The sequence below is a fragment of the Melospiza georgiana genome, chromosome 18, assembly GCF_028018845.1.
Source record: "Melospiza georgiana isolate bMelGeo1 chromosome 18, bMelGeo1.pri, whole genome shotgun sequence".
In the NCBI taxonomy this organism is placed as follows: Eukaryota; Metazoa; Chordata; class Aves; order Passeriformes; family Passerellidae; genus Melospiza; species Melospiza georgiana.
In genome coordinates, this window is record NC_080447.1 from 391,998 (window position 1) to 409,617 (window position 17,620).

At 46.1% G+C, this 17,620-nt stretch overlaps 1 protein-coding gene across 2 annotated transcripts in view; it reads right to left on the minus strand.

The window, feature by feature from the left end:
• Positions 1-17,620, minus strand: part of ADGRD1 (adhesion G protein-coupled receptor D1) — a 100,363-nt gene that overhangs the window by 12,138 nt on the left and 70,605 nt on the right. For both annotated transcript variants that reach the window (XM_058037129.1, XM_058037128.1), the window contains 4 exons: positions 14,051-14,204; positions 12,215-12,281; positions 11,260-11,326; positions 7,405-7,496 (listed from right to left, as the gene is read on the minus strand). In XM_058037129.1, coding sequence (XP_057893112.1) covers positions 7,405-7,496; positions 11,260-11,326; positions 12,215-12,281; positions 14,051-14,204 — 380 coding nt within the window. The remainder of the gene's footprint in view (positions 1-7,404; positions 7,497-11,259; positions 11,327-12,214; positions 12,282-14,050; positions 14,205-17,620) is intronic.

Sequence of the window (17,620 nt, forward strand, 5' to 3'; positions counted from 1 at the left end):
TTCCTACCACGGAGAGAAACAGGCACAGGCATCAGAGCTGTGTTCCTTTGGAGCCAGTACAACAAACCCCGCCTGAGGAGCAGCGACAGACACAAAGCTCTTCCCACAGAGGACATTCTGGCTCTGAAAGACACAGCCAAGGAAACATCCAGCTGTGTGAGGCTCCCCGTGTCACCCAGCTCAGACAGGGCTGTTGCTGCTCCTGCAGCAGAATCAGCCCTGGCAGGCAGGGCCCCAGCACTTGTGAGAGCTGCTCAAAGGCTGCAGCTCTCCAGGTAACCAGACTGCTTTGCTGCTCCCTTCCCACCAAAGATAAGCTTAAAGATATTTGATTTATTTCATCAGATTAAGCCTGTTTCTATTTGTCCCTGCTTGTCTCCTTTTTGCAGAGCAGCCTCCCCTCTGCAGCTTTGCTTTACATCCTTTTAATCTTTTAATACTCCTTCCAAAAAGTGCCTGAAATGCTGCTGAGCAATGGCAGCGTGGCCTGGAGCCTTTCTGCAGCCTGTGACTCTCAGCATCTGCAGTGGAGAAAGCACTCCCATTACTGTCATTGTGGTCTCTGAAAGATTAGCACTCCCTCATTAATACCCTCATTGGCAACACTCAAACCCATGTTATTTTTAGTCTAAAACCCTGAGTCTAATAAGGAGACACCCAAACTGCATTTGTATTTGTCATATTCAATGAGCCAAAAATTTAATTAGGTTGAAGCCATTATCATTGGCAGTAGCACTTCAGCTCACTAGTTGTTACTGCTTAATACTTTCATTTTAATTATTTCCTTTGTTGCCAGTCAACTTTTCTCCTTCCAACAGTGTCTAGGAGGCGCATCCCTCATGCTGTTTGAAGCCATGTTCAATGAGCACGATTCCTCTCCCACAGTGAGAAATTGGGAAGAAAAGGAGCTGCTGAAAGCAGATTTGGCCTGTCACACTGCTCTGTCTAATGGATGGCTCTCCTTCAGCACATGGAAAAAGCTTTTTCCTTTTCATTAGAGCACACAAAAGCAGGTGCTCCCTGTCTCTGAGGGCTGCCTGCAAACATCTGCCACACAGGCAGGCACAGAAAGGATTTCCTAGAGCTGTGGATTTTGAATCCCTGAAGACTTTCAGGAAAGTTTACGGATTGCAACTTGCTCCTCACCTTCCTTGTGGAAAGAGATGGAAAATAAAAAAGCAGAAACATTCTCCAATGGCATCCCAAGGAGGTGGAATTTAGTTATGGAGGAGAGCTCCCAGCAGTGCTGGGATTGACAAGAACATTCTGTGGAAATGCACAGCTGGGAGCGATCCTCACAACGAGGAGTCCTCGGACACCAGGTGCCACCAAACAGGGATGGAATCACAAGAACAAAGTGCAGCAAACCCTCAGGAGCTCTCAGAACAGCAGCTGATGACAAAGCAGCAGAGTTATCAGTGCTGACTCCCAGATTTGCACCCCAGGCAGGAGGTGGAGGGGCTGGGGAGTGTTTATAAACAAAGGAAAACACTGAGGCAGAGCCCTGGGTTCGTAAACAAAGGAAAACACCGAGGCAGAGCCGTGGCACGGAATGGATCGGTGATTAAATAAATGCATGAGCAATCTGCACGCAGCCCATGCTGCAGGGGTGCAGTCGATGGCTCTGCAAAGCGCTGTGGAATGGCCAGTTGTTACTGTGAGAGCCCAGGTGTGTGCAGCACCTGAGCTGCTCGGGACAGCCCTCCCGGCCTGGGGAACGCTTCTGTGCAGCTCTCAAACCAAGGAAGGACCAGGTCTGCACCAAAGCTACAGCTCTGCTCCAGTTCCCTGTGCAGGGGGTTGTGATCTATTAAAAATGCAGATGGAACTAGCACAGCAAGCTGACATGACTTACTCCCTGTGCTGAGATTTTCCTGCAGCCCTCTTTTGCTCCCATTCCCTACAGCTGCTGCCATTTTTTCCAATTTTCAGTCACTAATTTAACTACAGAGAAAGCATATTTTTCCAATGGATAACTGTTTTACTATTTGACTGAGTTTGAGGGATGAAGAAAATAATGAATTAAGAGAAAGAATAGGGTGAATAGCAAAGAAATATTTCTGATTTTGCTGTAATTGCTTTCTCCATGGATGATTACGATAGCTATCACTTTTGGTTCACTGAGTAAAGCGTACAGTTTATAAAAAAGACAGAGATTTTTCCAACTCATTGGACCATTTCAGAGTAAGCAGTGAGAATGCATTTAATAAGAGTTGGACTTGGCAGTTTATTCAAGAGAAGTTAATGGAAGTGTCTCTTCTGGACAGCAGCATGCAGAAGAGAGCTGGCTGGGAAATCACAGGGGGCTGGCTGGATGTGCTGTGTGTGCTCCAAACCAAAACCACTCCTGCAATGGAGACAAGCTGGGCACTCCCTGCTCTGCTGCAGTTAATATCTGTCAGTGCCTAACAGATCCCTGGCGGTTCCCTGTGTTACACCCTGACCCTTGCAGCCAAGGGAACTCAGTCCAATTATTACCTAAATGTGCTAAATGGGATCAGGCAAGAGCTGTCCCATGGGGAAGGAAACGTGCCCCTGTCCAACACTGGGGGATCCCTCTCACTGTAACACAAAACTCACCTGCCATGCAAAAAGCAATGAGACTCTGAAAGGGCTGGGCAGTAAGCAAAAAAAAAAATCTTATTTAGGCCCTTATACATCAATGAATGAGCTGAGTAAAGTCTTTGGGTGCAGCAGAAATAAGTCACAAAAAGAGTTCCAATGGTTCATAATTCAGAAATGTAATCATGTGCCTTTTCAAGCACATGAGCAATTCCATTAAACTAATCTGCTTTAATTGCATTAAGCTTAGAGAGGCCACTGCTTAAACTCAAACATATGATTAGTTATGTCCCTAAAAAAGGAATGGATAATTCAAACAAATGTTTTATGTATGCATTTAAATATTTCAAGGTATTAGATTCAGCATTCTATAAACTAAAACAAATTAGCTTTTTGGCAGAAAATCTGTTCCCTGGATGCAAAACATTCTCATTAAGCCACAACTGAATTATTGCTCAAAATTATTTTGCTGAGAATCAATAGCTAATCCTCTGATAAAAGGTTCAAGTATAATCAATGACAACTAAAGGAAAATTTCATATTCTATACGTGTTCAATATGCTTCAAAAACAACACAAAAACATGATCTTAAGTAGATTGAAGTAATAAAAGGAGATGATAATAATTCTTTGCTCAGCTGTTTCCAGTAAACTGGTCTTGCACAATTAAAGTTTCAGACACTAAAAACGTAGCTATTTTCACACATAAGAAAATTACTAGTGACCAAATACTTACTATTCAGACTGTCACAGGAGTCTATCATGCTTCAATTAGTGTCTCTGATCATAAAGTGTTTAATTGTATTCATTTTGCCTTAAATTACTGGATATTTTGCAGTTTATGTATCGTTAAAGCTTAGTCTTTTATGTTGCATGTTAAATTCCTTTTAGGGGCACTATTTTTGTTTACTTTAAACGAGCAAAGGAGCACAGCAATGGCAGTGAGAGCAGAACAGGATGTTCAGCAGGATGGTCTCTGATGTCTCCTCTGTGACAGCCTGAAGAGGCCAACAAGCCAGGAGCTGCGCTTTGTTCTGGGGGAAATGGGAATGGGGAAGATGAATAATATATTCACTTTAGGACACTAAAAGGAATTTTGCTCACAACTTTCTTTTATGTTTTGGCTTTTTAAACCTGAGGTTTGCCGGCTGCTGCCTTCCAAGCAGAGCACTGGCTCACCCTGGTGCACACTGCAGTCACGTTTGAGTCAGCATTTGAGAGGACCTGCTGCCATATGGAAAATCAGGAACAATTACTCTAAATAATTACATCAGTTTATTGCTGCTTGTTGCCAAGAGAAACAAGCCTTGTTGGTAATATCCACTCGCATTGCCAAGTAACTTAATTTTTCAGAAAGTAAACATGCTCCAGCAGCAGCAGCAGCAGTTCTCCAGCAATAAACACCCTTTCTAACCGATCCCATCACGACCCAGAATGTCTCTGTTGTCAGGATTTCCTGAGGTGATCTCTGCTCAGGTGTGGCTGAGCCACCACACCTGGACTGAGACGCGCAGAGATGGTGTCTGAGCCCAGCCTGGGCTTTGCTCTGCCCCTGGGGGGAAATCAGAGCTTCTGGGGCAGGTGAGGGGGGCATTGAGCAGAGGACATCAGCTGTGGCAGGAGCCAGCACAAGGAGCAGGAGCCCAGTGCTGGTGTCAGCCTGGGGACACAGAGCCAGGGCAGCTCCTCTGCCAGCGCCAGCCGAGTTCATCCTTGCCAGTGTGACTGCAGTTTGCCTTGGGCAGCAGAGCCTGGCAGAGGCCAGCCTGAGGAGCAGCCTGCTCTGGGACACCTGCAGGCTGGGGTTTCTGCTTTGGGAACACCCACAGGTGTGGGGCCACTCAGCCAGGGGCTCACAGACCTGAGCCACCAGGGAGAGAGGTGGCCCTGGCACCGCCTGGTGCTCCTGTCACAGCCCCTTTGGTCAGTGCTGCCAGCCCCCCAGCTCATGGTCACTGCAGGGGTGACGCTGCTGGGAAGGTGTCTGTCCTGCTGTCTATCCTGCTGTCCCTGCTGGGAAGGTGTCTGACCTGCTGTCCAACCTGCTGTCCCTGCTGGGAAGGTGTCTGACCTGCTGTCCAACCTGCTGTCCCTGCTGGGAAGGTGTCTGACCTGCTGTCCAACCTGCTGTCCCTGCTAGGAAGGTGTCTGTCCTGCTGTCTGTCCTGCTGTCCCAGCAGCTCACTCTCTGTCCATACCGCCTGTGTACATCTCACCCCAGCTGGAGAGAACAGCACTGAAGTTCCTCTTCTTTTCTGCCCCAGGTTCACTGGGCTGAGCAGGTTCTCCCCCACAGCTCCCATTTTCTGCCTCTGGCAGTCTGAAAGCACAAGCCCAGCTCTGAAGGAGCCATTTCTCCTCACATCCCCCGGCTGCTGCGGACGGTGCCAGAGCGTTCCTGCCTCACCAAACCCCACCGTGCCAGCTTCTCCAGCTGTGCCCTTGTGAGCAGGCCTGGTAACCTGCTGCTGCCACAGCCCAGCCCTGCCCTCAGCGATGCCCGTGGGGTGCAGCACCCAGGGGTGCCTGGCAGCCCCTTTATTCAGGGTACACAAAGCATTCTGCAGCCTTTGGGGACCCTCCCTCAGCCTGCTCCGCTTGTTGATCCACAACCTCCCCTGCAGTCCTCCTTCTCACAGGAGCTACAAGCCTTTCTGCTTTCCTGGTCCCCGTGTTTGTCACCGGTTTGTTGTGCTGTGCACATCCTCCCTCCCCAGTTAACAGCCTGTAATCAGCTCCCAGGGGCTGTAATGCTGGAGCCACAGGGATTGCACACCACGACAACACTTCCCCTGCACCTGTCACATCAGAGCCCTGCTCTGCTTTGTTCTCTTATTTCTTGGAAAATACACACAAGGATTTCATACTAGCATATCAACTCTGTGCTATAAAGGCTTTATCATTATCTTTTTTTCAATAGACCAGTTATTTTCCCCATGACATCCTCTGTACATAAAACTCTACTTCATCATGCCTCGCTGCTATGTTAAATCAGGGTATAAACACTTCCCAGGATCTGATTTGAACATGTATTTATGCACTTCTCTTTTCAAACTTCTTTTGAGGACCCACTTCTTTAATGATATGTACAGAAGAACTATTCTCTAAGTTCTATTTACCGTCTATTGTATTTTGTTGACTTTTTTTATTTCTGGGAGGAAAGCTGTTCTGTAAGAGCATATTTCCACTTAATAACTTAATGGGTCAAGTTTTCAGATGCATCAACCCTCTGATAATATTTTTTCTCCACTTTTCTCCCTGTAACTTTTGTTAGGTCAAATCCTGAAACTGTAATGTGGAAAAGCCTTGGCACAAGGAGCATCTCTCAGCCAGGGTACCTGGAGGGGTCTCATTTTCAGTACAGAGTTACCCCATTCCAAATCTACAGCTGATAATATTTGGGATAAGAACATGTGCTCCTCATTAAAGGCATTACATCTTGTTCCTCAACCAATCATTCATAAATCAATTTACTTATGTGCACACACACAGTTTAAATAAAATAAACTGTGTTAGTGTGCAGGGTACAAGTGTGCATTGAATCCACTCCTTGCAATACAGTGAAATATCCAAGTACATGGAGCAACCTCTGTAGCTCCTCTGGTACTTTTGAGATGTGTCTTTGTCTTCATATTTCTAACAGCGCATAGAAATGGGCATTGACAACATACAGTTATTTGCTTACTAAGTTTCTGTATTTCCTTCATATTTCTGAAGGTCACAGGAGCTCAGCCAAACCTGAAACAGTCATTTTAATTCCCAGGCCTCTAATTTCACTACAGTGTAATTATCATATTGATTTTTGTGTAGACTTATTTACTGTTTTTCTTCTCCTGTTGGATAAGTGTGCAATAAGTAAACTAACTTCAATTAGGTAACTGTCACCAATATTTAAAACTTAATGACAATTTCAAAAGTACATAAGTAATCCAAGCATAAAAATTATTTTTTATGATACCATTTCAGAACAGTGGCACCAAATCCTTATCATACAATAACCTGTGCCTCAGAAACATTAAACACAAACCATCATCAAATTTTTCTGCTACCTAAGTTCCATATTCTTTTATTTATGTACAGTGTCATTTCTCTATTTGGACTAAAGCTTCTTTAGGAGATACAAAACGGAATATTCAACATCTTCATTTAGCCCTGATATATTAAATTATCTTCTTAGCTACACACATGTAATCTCTCTGTATATTTCAGAGATCAGAATTTGTCCTTGTAATTCAGAGCTATCTCTGTGTGTGCCTTACATTTCCCCTCCAGACTTGCTAGTGCTATTTCAAAGATGACTCACTCCCAGAGGCCACCACCCCAAGGGGCTCCAGGCACTATGAAATAAAGATCTGCTTGAATTCAGGCACACATTCAAATCCAGTGTAAGTCTGTGTGCTTTGCAATGTCAAGAGAGTCTTAAAGATAAGCATATGCCTAAATATTATACTGAACTGGGGCTAGAAGCAAGGTCTGTCCTCAGAAGGAGCAGAAGAGTTGCAATAACCCAGTACAGATTAATGATGATAACCCAGTACAGATTGATTATGTGCTGTGAAATTCAGCTTTTGACCATAGCAGGAAGAGGAAAGTCTCCATTTACAAAAGGGAAAACAATGAATCAGCAAAGGCAATAGGCAGGGAAACACTTGAGCCCAGCTGAGCCACAGTTCCACCCCGTGCAGCTTTAACAAACACAGGCTAACTGGCTGCATTCAAGGGGAGCACACCTCTAACAGTGTCTGCTCTCTGCAGAGGGATGGTGCCAGTGCTCTGGGAGCAGCCCATGGTGTGACAGTGCTCCTGGGGGACTGGTGGTGTCATTTCAACGAGAAGAACTTACTTGAAGGCATTAGCATCCCCATGGACCTTGTAGTTGTCTGCGCTGATCCTGGAGATGACCCTCGTGACAGCGATCAGAATGCCGATGTTGACCTGAGGAGGAGGAGGAGGAAGGAGCCTTGGTCAGGGTCGGGGGGCTGCCCTGGGGTGTGGAACCAGCCCGGCAGCAACCAGAACCTTCTGTGCTGGGTTTATTGGCCAAGGGAGGCTGCCAGGGCTGGGCTGTGCCACCGATTCCCACCCCACAGCTCCTCTCCTTCCTTCAGCAGCTCCCGTCTGTTCAGGATAACCCGGATGGGTGCACTGCCCACGGCCAAGGGGCTCGGGATCCCCACACACAAATCAACATCCTGAGTGTAAATCGATACCCTGACGGTAAATCAATATCCTGACTGTAAATCAATATCCTGACTGGAAATCGATATCCTGACTGTAAATCAATATCCTGACTGGAAATCGATATCCTGAGTGTAAATCAATATCCTGACTGTAAATCGATATCCTGACTGGAAATCGATATCCTGACTGGAAATCGATATCCTGACTGTAAATCAATACCCTGACTGTAAATCGATACCCTGACGGTAAATCAATACCCTGACTGTAAATCGATATCCTGACTGTAAATCAATATCCTGACTGTAAATCAATATCCTGACTGTAAATCGATATCCCAAGTGTAAACCAGTACCCTGATTGTAAATCAATACTCTGTCAATCAATACCCTGAGTGTAAATCAGTAGCCTGACTGTAAATTTATACCCTGACTGTAAATCAATGCCCTGAGTGTAAATCAGAACCCTGCCTGTAAATCAATAACCTGACTGTAAATCAATACCCTGCCTGTAAATCAATACTCTGTCAATCAGTACCCTGAGTGTAAATCGGTACCCTGATTGTAAATCGATACCCTGACTGTAAATCAATACCATGATTGTAAATCAGTACCCTGACTGTAAATCAATACCTTGATTGTAAATCAATAAATACCCTGACTGTAGATCAATACCCTGACCGCAGATAAGTCAGTCTTGGGTACAAGACCGTTTTAAAGGAGCAGTGAGAAAAATATGATAAATCTGAACTGTGCTCTTCAAAGGCTCCGCTCTTTTTGATGTCAGGTCCAGCAGAAACATCAATAAAATGAAAAGAATTCCCAACAGAAAAGCAGGAAATCTTGAAAAGACTAACACTGAAAATGTTCAACAAAGGAAAGTTTGTGCTGGAGTCACAGGTGAAGGAAGAAGGAAATCTTTATCTCTTAAAGGAAATGTGGCAAAGATTGTCTTGCTGGGCAAAGACCTTGGGTTTAAAGAAAAAAAGGTAGACAATGTGAAGGTGAAAGACATATTTCCCCCTTCCTGTCCAAAGTTGCCCATCAGCTACAAAGCATCAAGAACAAGGGTAGAACAAAACTATCCTGAACTACAGAACAAAAAGAAAGAGAAGACTTCAAAGAAAGCGCTATTCCTCAGTTAAAACTTGATAATCATCCTCTACTTTGACATAAATATTCCAACTCTGAGGACGAGAGGGTGAATTAAAGGTATTTAAATTTGATTATAATGATTTTCTTGGGGTTTTTTTCCAAATCCTCTGACCCCTTTTTTATTTTAGGTTTCTGAGGGCAGATCATCACGTGCTGTAGAATCAGAGCATATCTGTAATAGTTTATTTCTGCCACGGCTCTTGAGTTTATCCAAGGGCCATCCTGTGGAACTGCCAGCTCCTCAAGTGTGCCTGTTGCTCAATCAGGTTTAAGAGATAAGAGGTGAAATTCACCGGTCTTGGGGCCATTTTCCCTATTGCTACCAGATCATATTTTGTAAATAACCTCTGTAAATCCTTTGAGGTGGTAGCGAGCACATTTGAGAAAGCCATTTCTGTGCTGGGCTCAGAGCCTTGACAATGCTTATTCCAACTGCAGCACCAGGAAAATCCAATTTACAGGGACAGGAACAGAGGCTCTGCCCCTGCAGCCCAGGGTCTGCTCCAGGCACACAGAACGCCCTGAACTCTGCCCCATCCATGGAAACACCCAGGCAGCACATGGCCGATAACAAACAAACCTTCTGCCAGAAGTTTAATGTCTTCTGTGAAAAATTCAGGGGCTTTGTCAGGTTGGGTTTCCCCCTCGACTGAAGACACGTCCCAGACGCTTGGGCTGAGCTCAGTTTGGTTTGCAAATTAACTGCAAGGGCTTTTTGTGCAGCTGCTTTAGGACGATGATGTAGAGCCTTGTGTGCTGTGTTTGGGGTGTGGGGGACAGTGATCTCAAGGCCTTAAGATGCAGGTAGAAGCCAAAAGACATACATATAGAGGGAACTATTTCCCTCATCATATCCCTCGACTCAAACCCCAAAGAAGGAGCATATTTGGTGTGGGAATCTGTGTAGGGCTGGGAGGTTCTGTGAATTACTGCCTAGAAAAGAGTGTGAGAGTGTTCCTCCCCATCCCTCTGCTTCAGGCTCCGTGGTGCCTGGGTGCCTGTGAGGCTGGCACCACGGAGCCTGAAGCAGAGGGATGGGCTGTGTCTGCCTGGTCTCTGGGGACTGGGAGCTGAAAGGAGCAACCCCCTGTTTTCCTCACAGCATAATCCTCTTTCTTGGCAGAGACACTGCTGATGGAACTAGTCAAAAACTGCTTTTTGAGAAGTATTTTCAGACTTAAATGCTAGTTTATGCAGCTGGTGGCTAATTTGTTATTTAAAGAACACAGGCACACATGCACACACACCAGATAGCATTTAGCCCTGTTATTTCCCTATAGGCACCAACACATTTTTCAGCTGGAATTTCCAATGCCCAGAGAGGTAATTTGTCAGCTCACTTGCTGCTATTTTGGGCAGAGCTGGGTTTAGACTATTTAACAAATTGCTCTACATGGATCAACCTTGTGAGCTCACTCTTTCTCTTTCTGAAAGTATTTGCATCCCTACAAGAACATAATTTGAGCTGCACAAATGTTATATATCCTAAGTCAGAGCCAGCCAGTTAAACTCTCACTTTCTCTGCCAGGCAGCTGCACATGCAGACTGCAGCAGGCTGTGCTGGCTCAGGAGGGAATTTCACTGCCTGGGGCGTTTTGGTGACCACCATGCTTGGGCAGCAGCCTGGGGAGGTTTGGTGCCACTGACAGCATCTCACTGCTTCCTTTGGTGCTGAGCAATGGCCAGAAAGCAATGCTAATGAGAGCAGGGGACATTTGAATATTAGATTATTTTAACTGCTCTCCAATCATCTACACCTACATACCTCGGAATGCAAACTGAGGTGCTGACCTGGCACAGGCTCTCTGCAAACACTCCTGACCCCTGGGGTGAGCACAGCCACAACTGCCTGCAATTTCACAGGTGAGCACCATTCAGCACCTGCTGTGGAGGTGTGAGCACCATTCAGCACCTGCTGTGGAGTGTTGTTTGTGTGCCAGCCCTGCAGCTGTGACCCTGCACCCCTGGGAAGGGGCAGCTCATCAGAGCTGGACCCAGCAAACTCACCTGGACAGCCCTGCCCTGCCTGAAACCAGCAAACTCACCTGGACAGCCCTGCCCTGCCTGAACCCAGCAAACTCACCTGGACAGCCCTGCCCTGCCGGAAACCAGCAAACTCACCTGGACAGCCTTACCTGAGCCCAGCAAACTCACCTGGACAGCCCTGCCCTGCCCGAACCCAGCAAACTCACCTGACAGCCTTACCTGAGCCCAACAAACCCACCTGACAGCCCTGCCCTGCCTGAACCCAGCAAACTCACCTGACAGCCTTACCTGAGCCCAACAAACCCACCTGACAGCCTTACCTGAGCCCAACAAACCCACCTGACAGCCCTGCCCAGCCCACCTGCCCTGCCTGTACCTACCAGAATGACAAACATGGCTGGTGCCACAAACGCCCAGATTGCTCCGTCCTCCAGGGAGAGCCAGCAGCTGCAGGGAGACCAGAGTTGTTCCAGAGGAAACACACACAGCATTTAATCAGCAATGTCATTAATTGAAAACAACCCCAACTTATAAAACAGACAAAAGAGAGTGCAAGAAGGTGATGAATTCTGAGAGCAAGAGAATGATAGCCCATCAGGACAAGGCTCCTTCTCCCCTGACACTGGGGACCCAAGGTGGGTCTCACCTGGGCTTGTCACACAGTCAGTGACCCCTCTCTGCCCCAGCCCACCCTCCCAGCAGTGCAAAGATGGGAAGAGAGGAAATGCTTTATGTGCAACTTGCTGCTCTGGTGTCCTCAGCTACAGGCTGTTTCAGGGCTGCAGCACTCTGAAATGTCTCATTGCAGTGGATTTCTCTCATTGCAGCCCCCCTGGCTGCTGCTGGGGAAGGGGCTGGCAAACATAACCAGGCCCTTCTTACAGCCCTGATTTCACTTTACCACCTGTGAAATTATTTTAGGATTAAATCATATGGTGTTTTTTCAGATAAATTTGCTCTTCTTTTCCTAAATCAGAAAGGAAATTAATTTTCAACGTTTTGGATATTATCCATTCCAGATTTCAGGTGTGTAACTGCAGTTTTCTTTGGAAGACTGAATATCTTCAGTCAATGATTTCTCTCATCTTGGTGCAAGCTTTCCCCCTGAGCTCCCTGCTCGCTCACTGAGGAGTGAAAAGCAGGGAAAGACCTCGGGAGCTTTCTGTGCATCATCTCTGCGAGAAGCAGACATGAGGCCTCTGTGTTTAACAACATCTCTACACAAGTCATCCTCTCTCTGCTGCTCCTCAGGGGGATGTGCAGCACCACAGCCCAGCTAACACATTTACAGGTTTCCAGCCCCATGGCACCTGCGGGAGGCGTTTCCATACTCACTTGCCACTTTCTCCGTAGCTGTCCAGGGACGAGGAGGCAGAAATGACACAGATCACCAGTGGGCAGCCTGCAGCAGGGCAGCGAAAGGCAGATCCAGAGGCATTATTAGGAATAAAAGCACATCTTCCAGTGAGCCCTGCAGGGTCTGCTAAATTTTGTATGAACAGCTCAGAGCCATTTTCAAATTTAGTCTAACTTGACATCCTCCTGCAGCTCTTTAATCCAACATTAATTAAGCGATGTCAGACAAAATGACTTTTTAATACAGAACTAGTTTAACTGTTAAACGGGATCAGTGCTAATTTCCCTGGGAACCACAGTCCTGTTCAAGCCCGGGTTTGGTTTATGGACGTTCTGCCTCCTGCTCTCCAAGCAGTGCTACATGTGAAGCAGTTTCAGCCTTATTTTAACCTCCTTTAACCACTGCCAGGCCCAGCTGTGCCACCTCATTCCAGGCCAGGAGCTGGAGAGGAGGCCAGAGATTTACTGCCAGCAGTTCTGAATGCAGTGAAAGCCATCCCTTCAAATATTAAATGATTGCCTGCTAATTCCTGTATGATTTAATAAAATGTGAAGGTTTGAGCTTTGATCATCTTACAGAATTTAATAAACAGGTCCCAGACAGAGTATTAGACATGATAGCTTAAAGTATCAATTTTCTTTTTAAATTCTTTTGGTTTTCTGCATGAGGGTTTTACAAAATTCTCTGACAGGCAATTTCTGCTTAATTTTACCACTATCATCCTCACAAATCATGTAAAGTTTTCCAGTACTGTCAGAAGCATCATTTTTGGAAGAAGTATTTTCATTCTTTAATAACTGCAGCTAGAAGCACATTTATAGATATTTATATGAAGATATATATTTATAAATATGGGGTATCCTTAGTAGTCAAGAAGCATTGGATTTTGAAAGCTTCTGTGACTTCTTTACAAGGAAAAACCCCAAAGAATACAAAAAAACAGGCTGTAGAAACTCTGTGGCATATAATTCAAAACAATTTTAGGACATCAATTCTAAAAGGCTAAGTATGTCATTTATTGAGAAATATGATCATTTATTGAGAAAGATGAAGCATTAGACACAAAAGGAAGTGTATTTCCCTCCAATGATAAAAATATCTACTTTGCTTGGTGAGGATGAGTATATTCTCCCAATTTATATTGGGGAGTTCATTTTCTGTGTTTTTCTTCTGCTGTGCTACATCAGATCTGGGCAACAAATAACAGGAAATTATGGAATTTGTGTCATTTGACAGCTCAGAACCCAGTCTCCACTCTGTGTGGCAGTTTCTGCAGGAAAGGAAAGTGGCTGAAGTGGGAAAGCATCCAGCACCACAAACTCTGTCACCTGCAAACGGAGGGACAAGGAAGCTCTGCTACAGCCAAGCGCCAGCCCGTGCAATCTCCTGACACTCCCATGCCATTTTTCAATCTCCTGACACTCCCGTGCCTGCTTTCCATGCACGACTGTGCAGGATGCAGATGGAGCGAGCCACTGGTGTGAGCTGGAACCAAGGAAAGAGCACAGCAGCGAGGTGAGAGTTCCCTCACTGCAGCCTCGGAGCTGCCCTGATGTGACCATCAGGGTCTGATCTGATCTGATCCGATCTGGTCTGGTCTGCAGAGGTTGTGGCTTTCCCTGCACTGGGCTGGCTCGAGGGCTGCACCTTTTGGGGTCTGACTGCAGCCAGAACAATTCTGCATTTTCTCATCCAACAGACCTGCTCGCAGTAAGGCAAACTGTGATCATAAGATGACAATTTCAAATGTGCTTCTGAACGTAATCTCGTCCTATAGTGAGGAGACTTAAAGTAAGCAGCTACTAAATGCTTACCCCATCCAATTCCATAATAATATAAGTGCTTGCTTTCTTCTGACCCAAATACTTTGATCACCATGCTGTAAAGATGAAATCCTTCCACCAGCATCCAGGCAAACGCACTCAGGAAGAAAAAATGAAGGAGAATGGCCAATATCTTGCAAGGCAGCTAAATTGGGAGTAAAAATGAATACATTACTTCTTTGTGATACAGTCACATCAGTTTTCTTTTTTTTTAAACTTCTATAGACATTTACAGGCTAAATGCTAAATCACTGGAGTAAAACTGTCTTAGAAAGCAATATACAATTTCATTTTTCTATTGCATTTGAAATGTTGGGACTTGGTAGTGCAATGAAAATGGAGGCTTTCCTGCCCAGACTAGAGCAAGGACATTCTAATGCAAATCCAATGTGACTATCTGTGTTCAAAAGCAATAAATTTGGGGTCAATTTGTGTAAGTGAGGTCTGTATGTGGTCTAGTATTTCCCAAAGTTCAGTGACATATTATTAAACCAGATTAGCTTATTGACAAAAGCTGTAAGAGCCTTTCCAGTTAATTTTATCATAAGGCTATAAAATCCACTTTAATGCCTTTTGATTTCTACCAGAAGATTAGTCCACAAAAATCTAAATGCAACATAAAGCTGACGTCCAGGCTAGTTCTGTCAAATGGATATTTTCCAACTTTAGAGTAGCCAAACAATATGAATCACAAAGCAGCAGAAAAATGGCACGCAGTGAATTAGCAGGAGGTTGGTCTGTATAGAATTTTGTGTAATACCTGCTTGCAGATTTTACATAAAACCCATAGCAAAGTTGCTGCTCGTTCTGGTGAGGTTTTGTGCCCTAATTATTGCTTAGCAGTTGCTGTTATATGGCAAAATTGCCTTCTGTAAAAGCACTGAGGAGCTGAGCCTTCACACACTGAACCCAAGCATGTCTCTCCTGCTGCACCTGTGAAACACCCACTTTCAGCAGAACACCTGTAAAAAGGCAGACCTTGCTCCTGCTGCTCCTAGAGGCGACAGCTGGAGGGTCTGTGCCAATAGAAAAAGCAGCCCAGCCTGCAGCAAGGTCTGTCCTGCTATTGCTGATGAGAAGGCGAAGCAGGCTTTCAGAAAGGCCAGACAATATTTGTCATTTCTTTCCTGAGGACAGTCTTAAAACAGATAGGTAATTTTACAGCTATATCACAAACAAAAGCAGCTTGTTTCACCTCTCCTTTTGGATGTTTCCAGCAATTCCAGGCAGGAGTATTGAGTGAGAAAGAGATAAATACCCCAATCCAGAACTGCAGATAGTAGAGACATTAGATTTTCCTGGTTGTGCTGGAAAAAACCCAGGGCTGGCTGACACCTTATACTTCAATTTTCATTTTCCTGTGTCTCAGTAATATAAAGACACAAAAAGACATCCTGATTTTGGGACGAATTGCCTTCCTGGAATATGTCATGATCAGATAACTATTGAAGATAAGTGTCAATGACCAGATTTTTATAAATAAATGAATAAATTAGGTGTACTTGAAAGTTTAAAGTCCTGTTTGTGAAGATAGAGCTTTATGGTTAAAAATCATTATTATCCTACAAAAGAAAAAAAAATCCACTGTTATTCTACAAAAGAAAAATTGCTGCAGAATGAATTGTAAATCATTAAATAACGCATCTGAGACTAGCAGGGGATGCTGTGTGCCATATCTGCAATCAAAGCTGCAACATGCCCAAGCCAGAGAGGGGAAAGGACGGGCAGGCCCAGGGCAGGAGGCGATGCCAGCTCGGGCAGGGGGCACAGAGGGTCCTGCAGGGCACCCAGACAGCCCAGCCCCACACTGCAGCCCTGGCACAGGCACCGAGCACACACTGACACCTGCCAGGGCAAACGCTGCCTCCCTCTCTCTGTAAACCCGCTCAGCAGCCCAATTACAGCTGCAATTAAAGGCATTTAGGCTGCTGTCAGAGCTGGTCAGGAGTGGGTAATGACAGGAGACCGATAAAGGATGAATCACAACCCCCCGGACTCCAAGAGGACAAAGCATAAAAATAAAAGCCCAGCAGACAGTATTTACATCAGGTCTGTCAACTTTCGGATCTTTACAGAGTTATCCCAAACAATTACAGCTCTTATAGAGGAGGCAAGGCTAAAAAATCCTTGGATTCTGTCAAGTATTTCATTTCCCAAAGCCTGGGGTGTAAAACAGCTCTCACTTCCTCGTGCTGCCATCCCCATTTCACCAAAGTGGGTTTGGGACAGGTTTAAGGGGAAATCTGCACCCACCCAACTGCAGCCTGAGCCTGTGTGAGAGCTTCACAAGCTGGAATAAGCAGGGCCTGAGTGTGACCGAGGCAGGGCATGAACGTGGGTGGCTCTGGGGCCGGTACCTGGAGAACGTGCGTCCTCCAGCCCACAGCAGGGCACACAGCTGGAGCTCCATCCCACAGCAGGGCACAGCTGGAGCTCCATCCCATCCCACAGCAGGGCACAGCTGGAGCTCCATCCCATCCCACAGCAGGGCACAGCTGGAGCTCCATCCCACCCCACAGCAGGGCACAGCTGGAGCTCCACCCCACAGCAGGACACACATCTGGAGCTCCATCCCACAGCAGGGCACACAGCTGGAGCTCCACCCCACCCCACAGCAGGGCACAGCTGGAGCTCCACCCCACAGCAGGGCACACAGCTGGAGCTCCATCCCACAGCAGGGCACACAGCTGGAGCTCCACCCCACAGCAGGGCACAGCTGGAGCTCCATCCCACCCCACAGCAGGGCACAGCTGGAGCTCCACCCCACCCCACAGCAGGACACACAGCTGGAGCTCCACCCCACAGCAGGGCACACAGCTGGAGCTCCATCCCATCCCACAGCAGGGCACAGCTGGAACTCCATCCCACCCCACAGCAGGGCACACAGCTGGAGCTCCACCCCACAGCAGGACACACAGCTGGAGCTCCATCCCACCCCACAGCAGGGCACAGCTGGAGCTCCACCCCAGGAACAGACTGAGGCCCTGCTGGCCTTGCTCAGCTGCAAAGAGGCTTTCACACACCATCTGAAGTGGCTCAGCCAAATTGTCTGACAGTTTGGGATGGGTGAAAAAGAAAGCCCTGTGAGAATACCTGACGCTGTCATGCTGGGTGAACCGTCCATTGCCCTCGAGCCCATGTCCTTTCAACGGGGTTTTAGCTCTCTACTTAAAGAGGATTATTTTCATGCCTGGTTTCTACTGTCTTCAGTTTCATCTTTTGCTGCTCTCCAATGTCTCAATTTCATTTTTCTTCTGAACCATCCCCTCTCATTTTCTCCCTTGCACATTGCATGACTCATTCAGGACCCACCCGAATGTTAAACAGCAAAAGAATATGAACTTAGTTTTCCACAGTGCTTTTAGGTCCTCAGGTAATGACTGCCTGTGCAAACCAGGCATTACAGTTATTTATAAACGTAGCAGAAATCCAAGGGATCCCATTTGAGCTGAATATAAATTTAGGTAGCTGTTGTATTGGCAAAATGAACAATGTGCAAACGTCATATTTACTTCTACGGAGAAAAAATACCACCACCACCCCCAATAAGAGAAACCACTG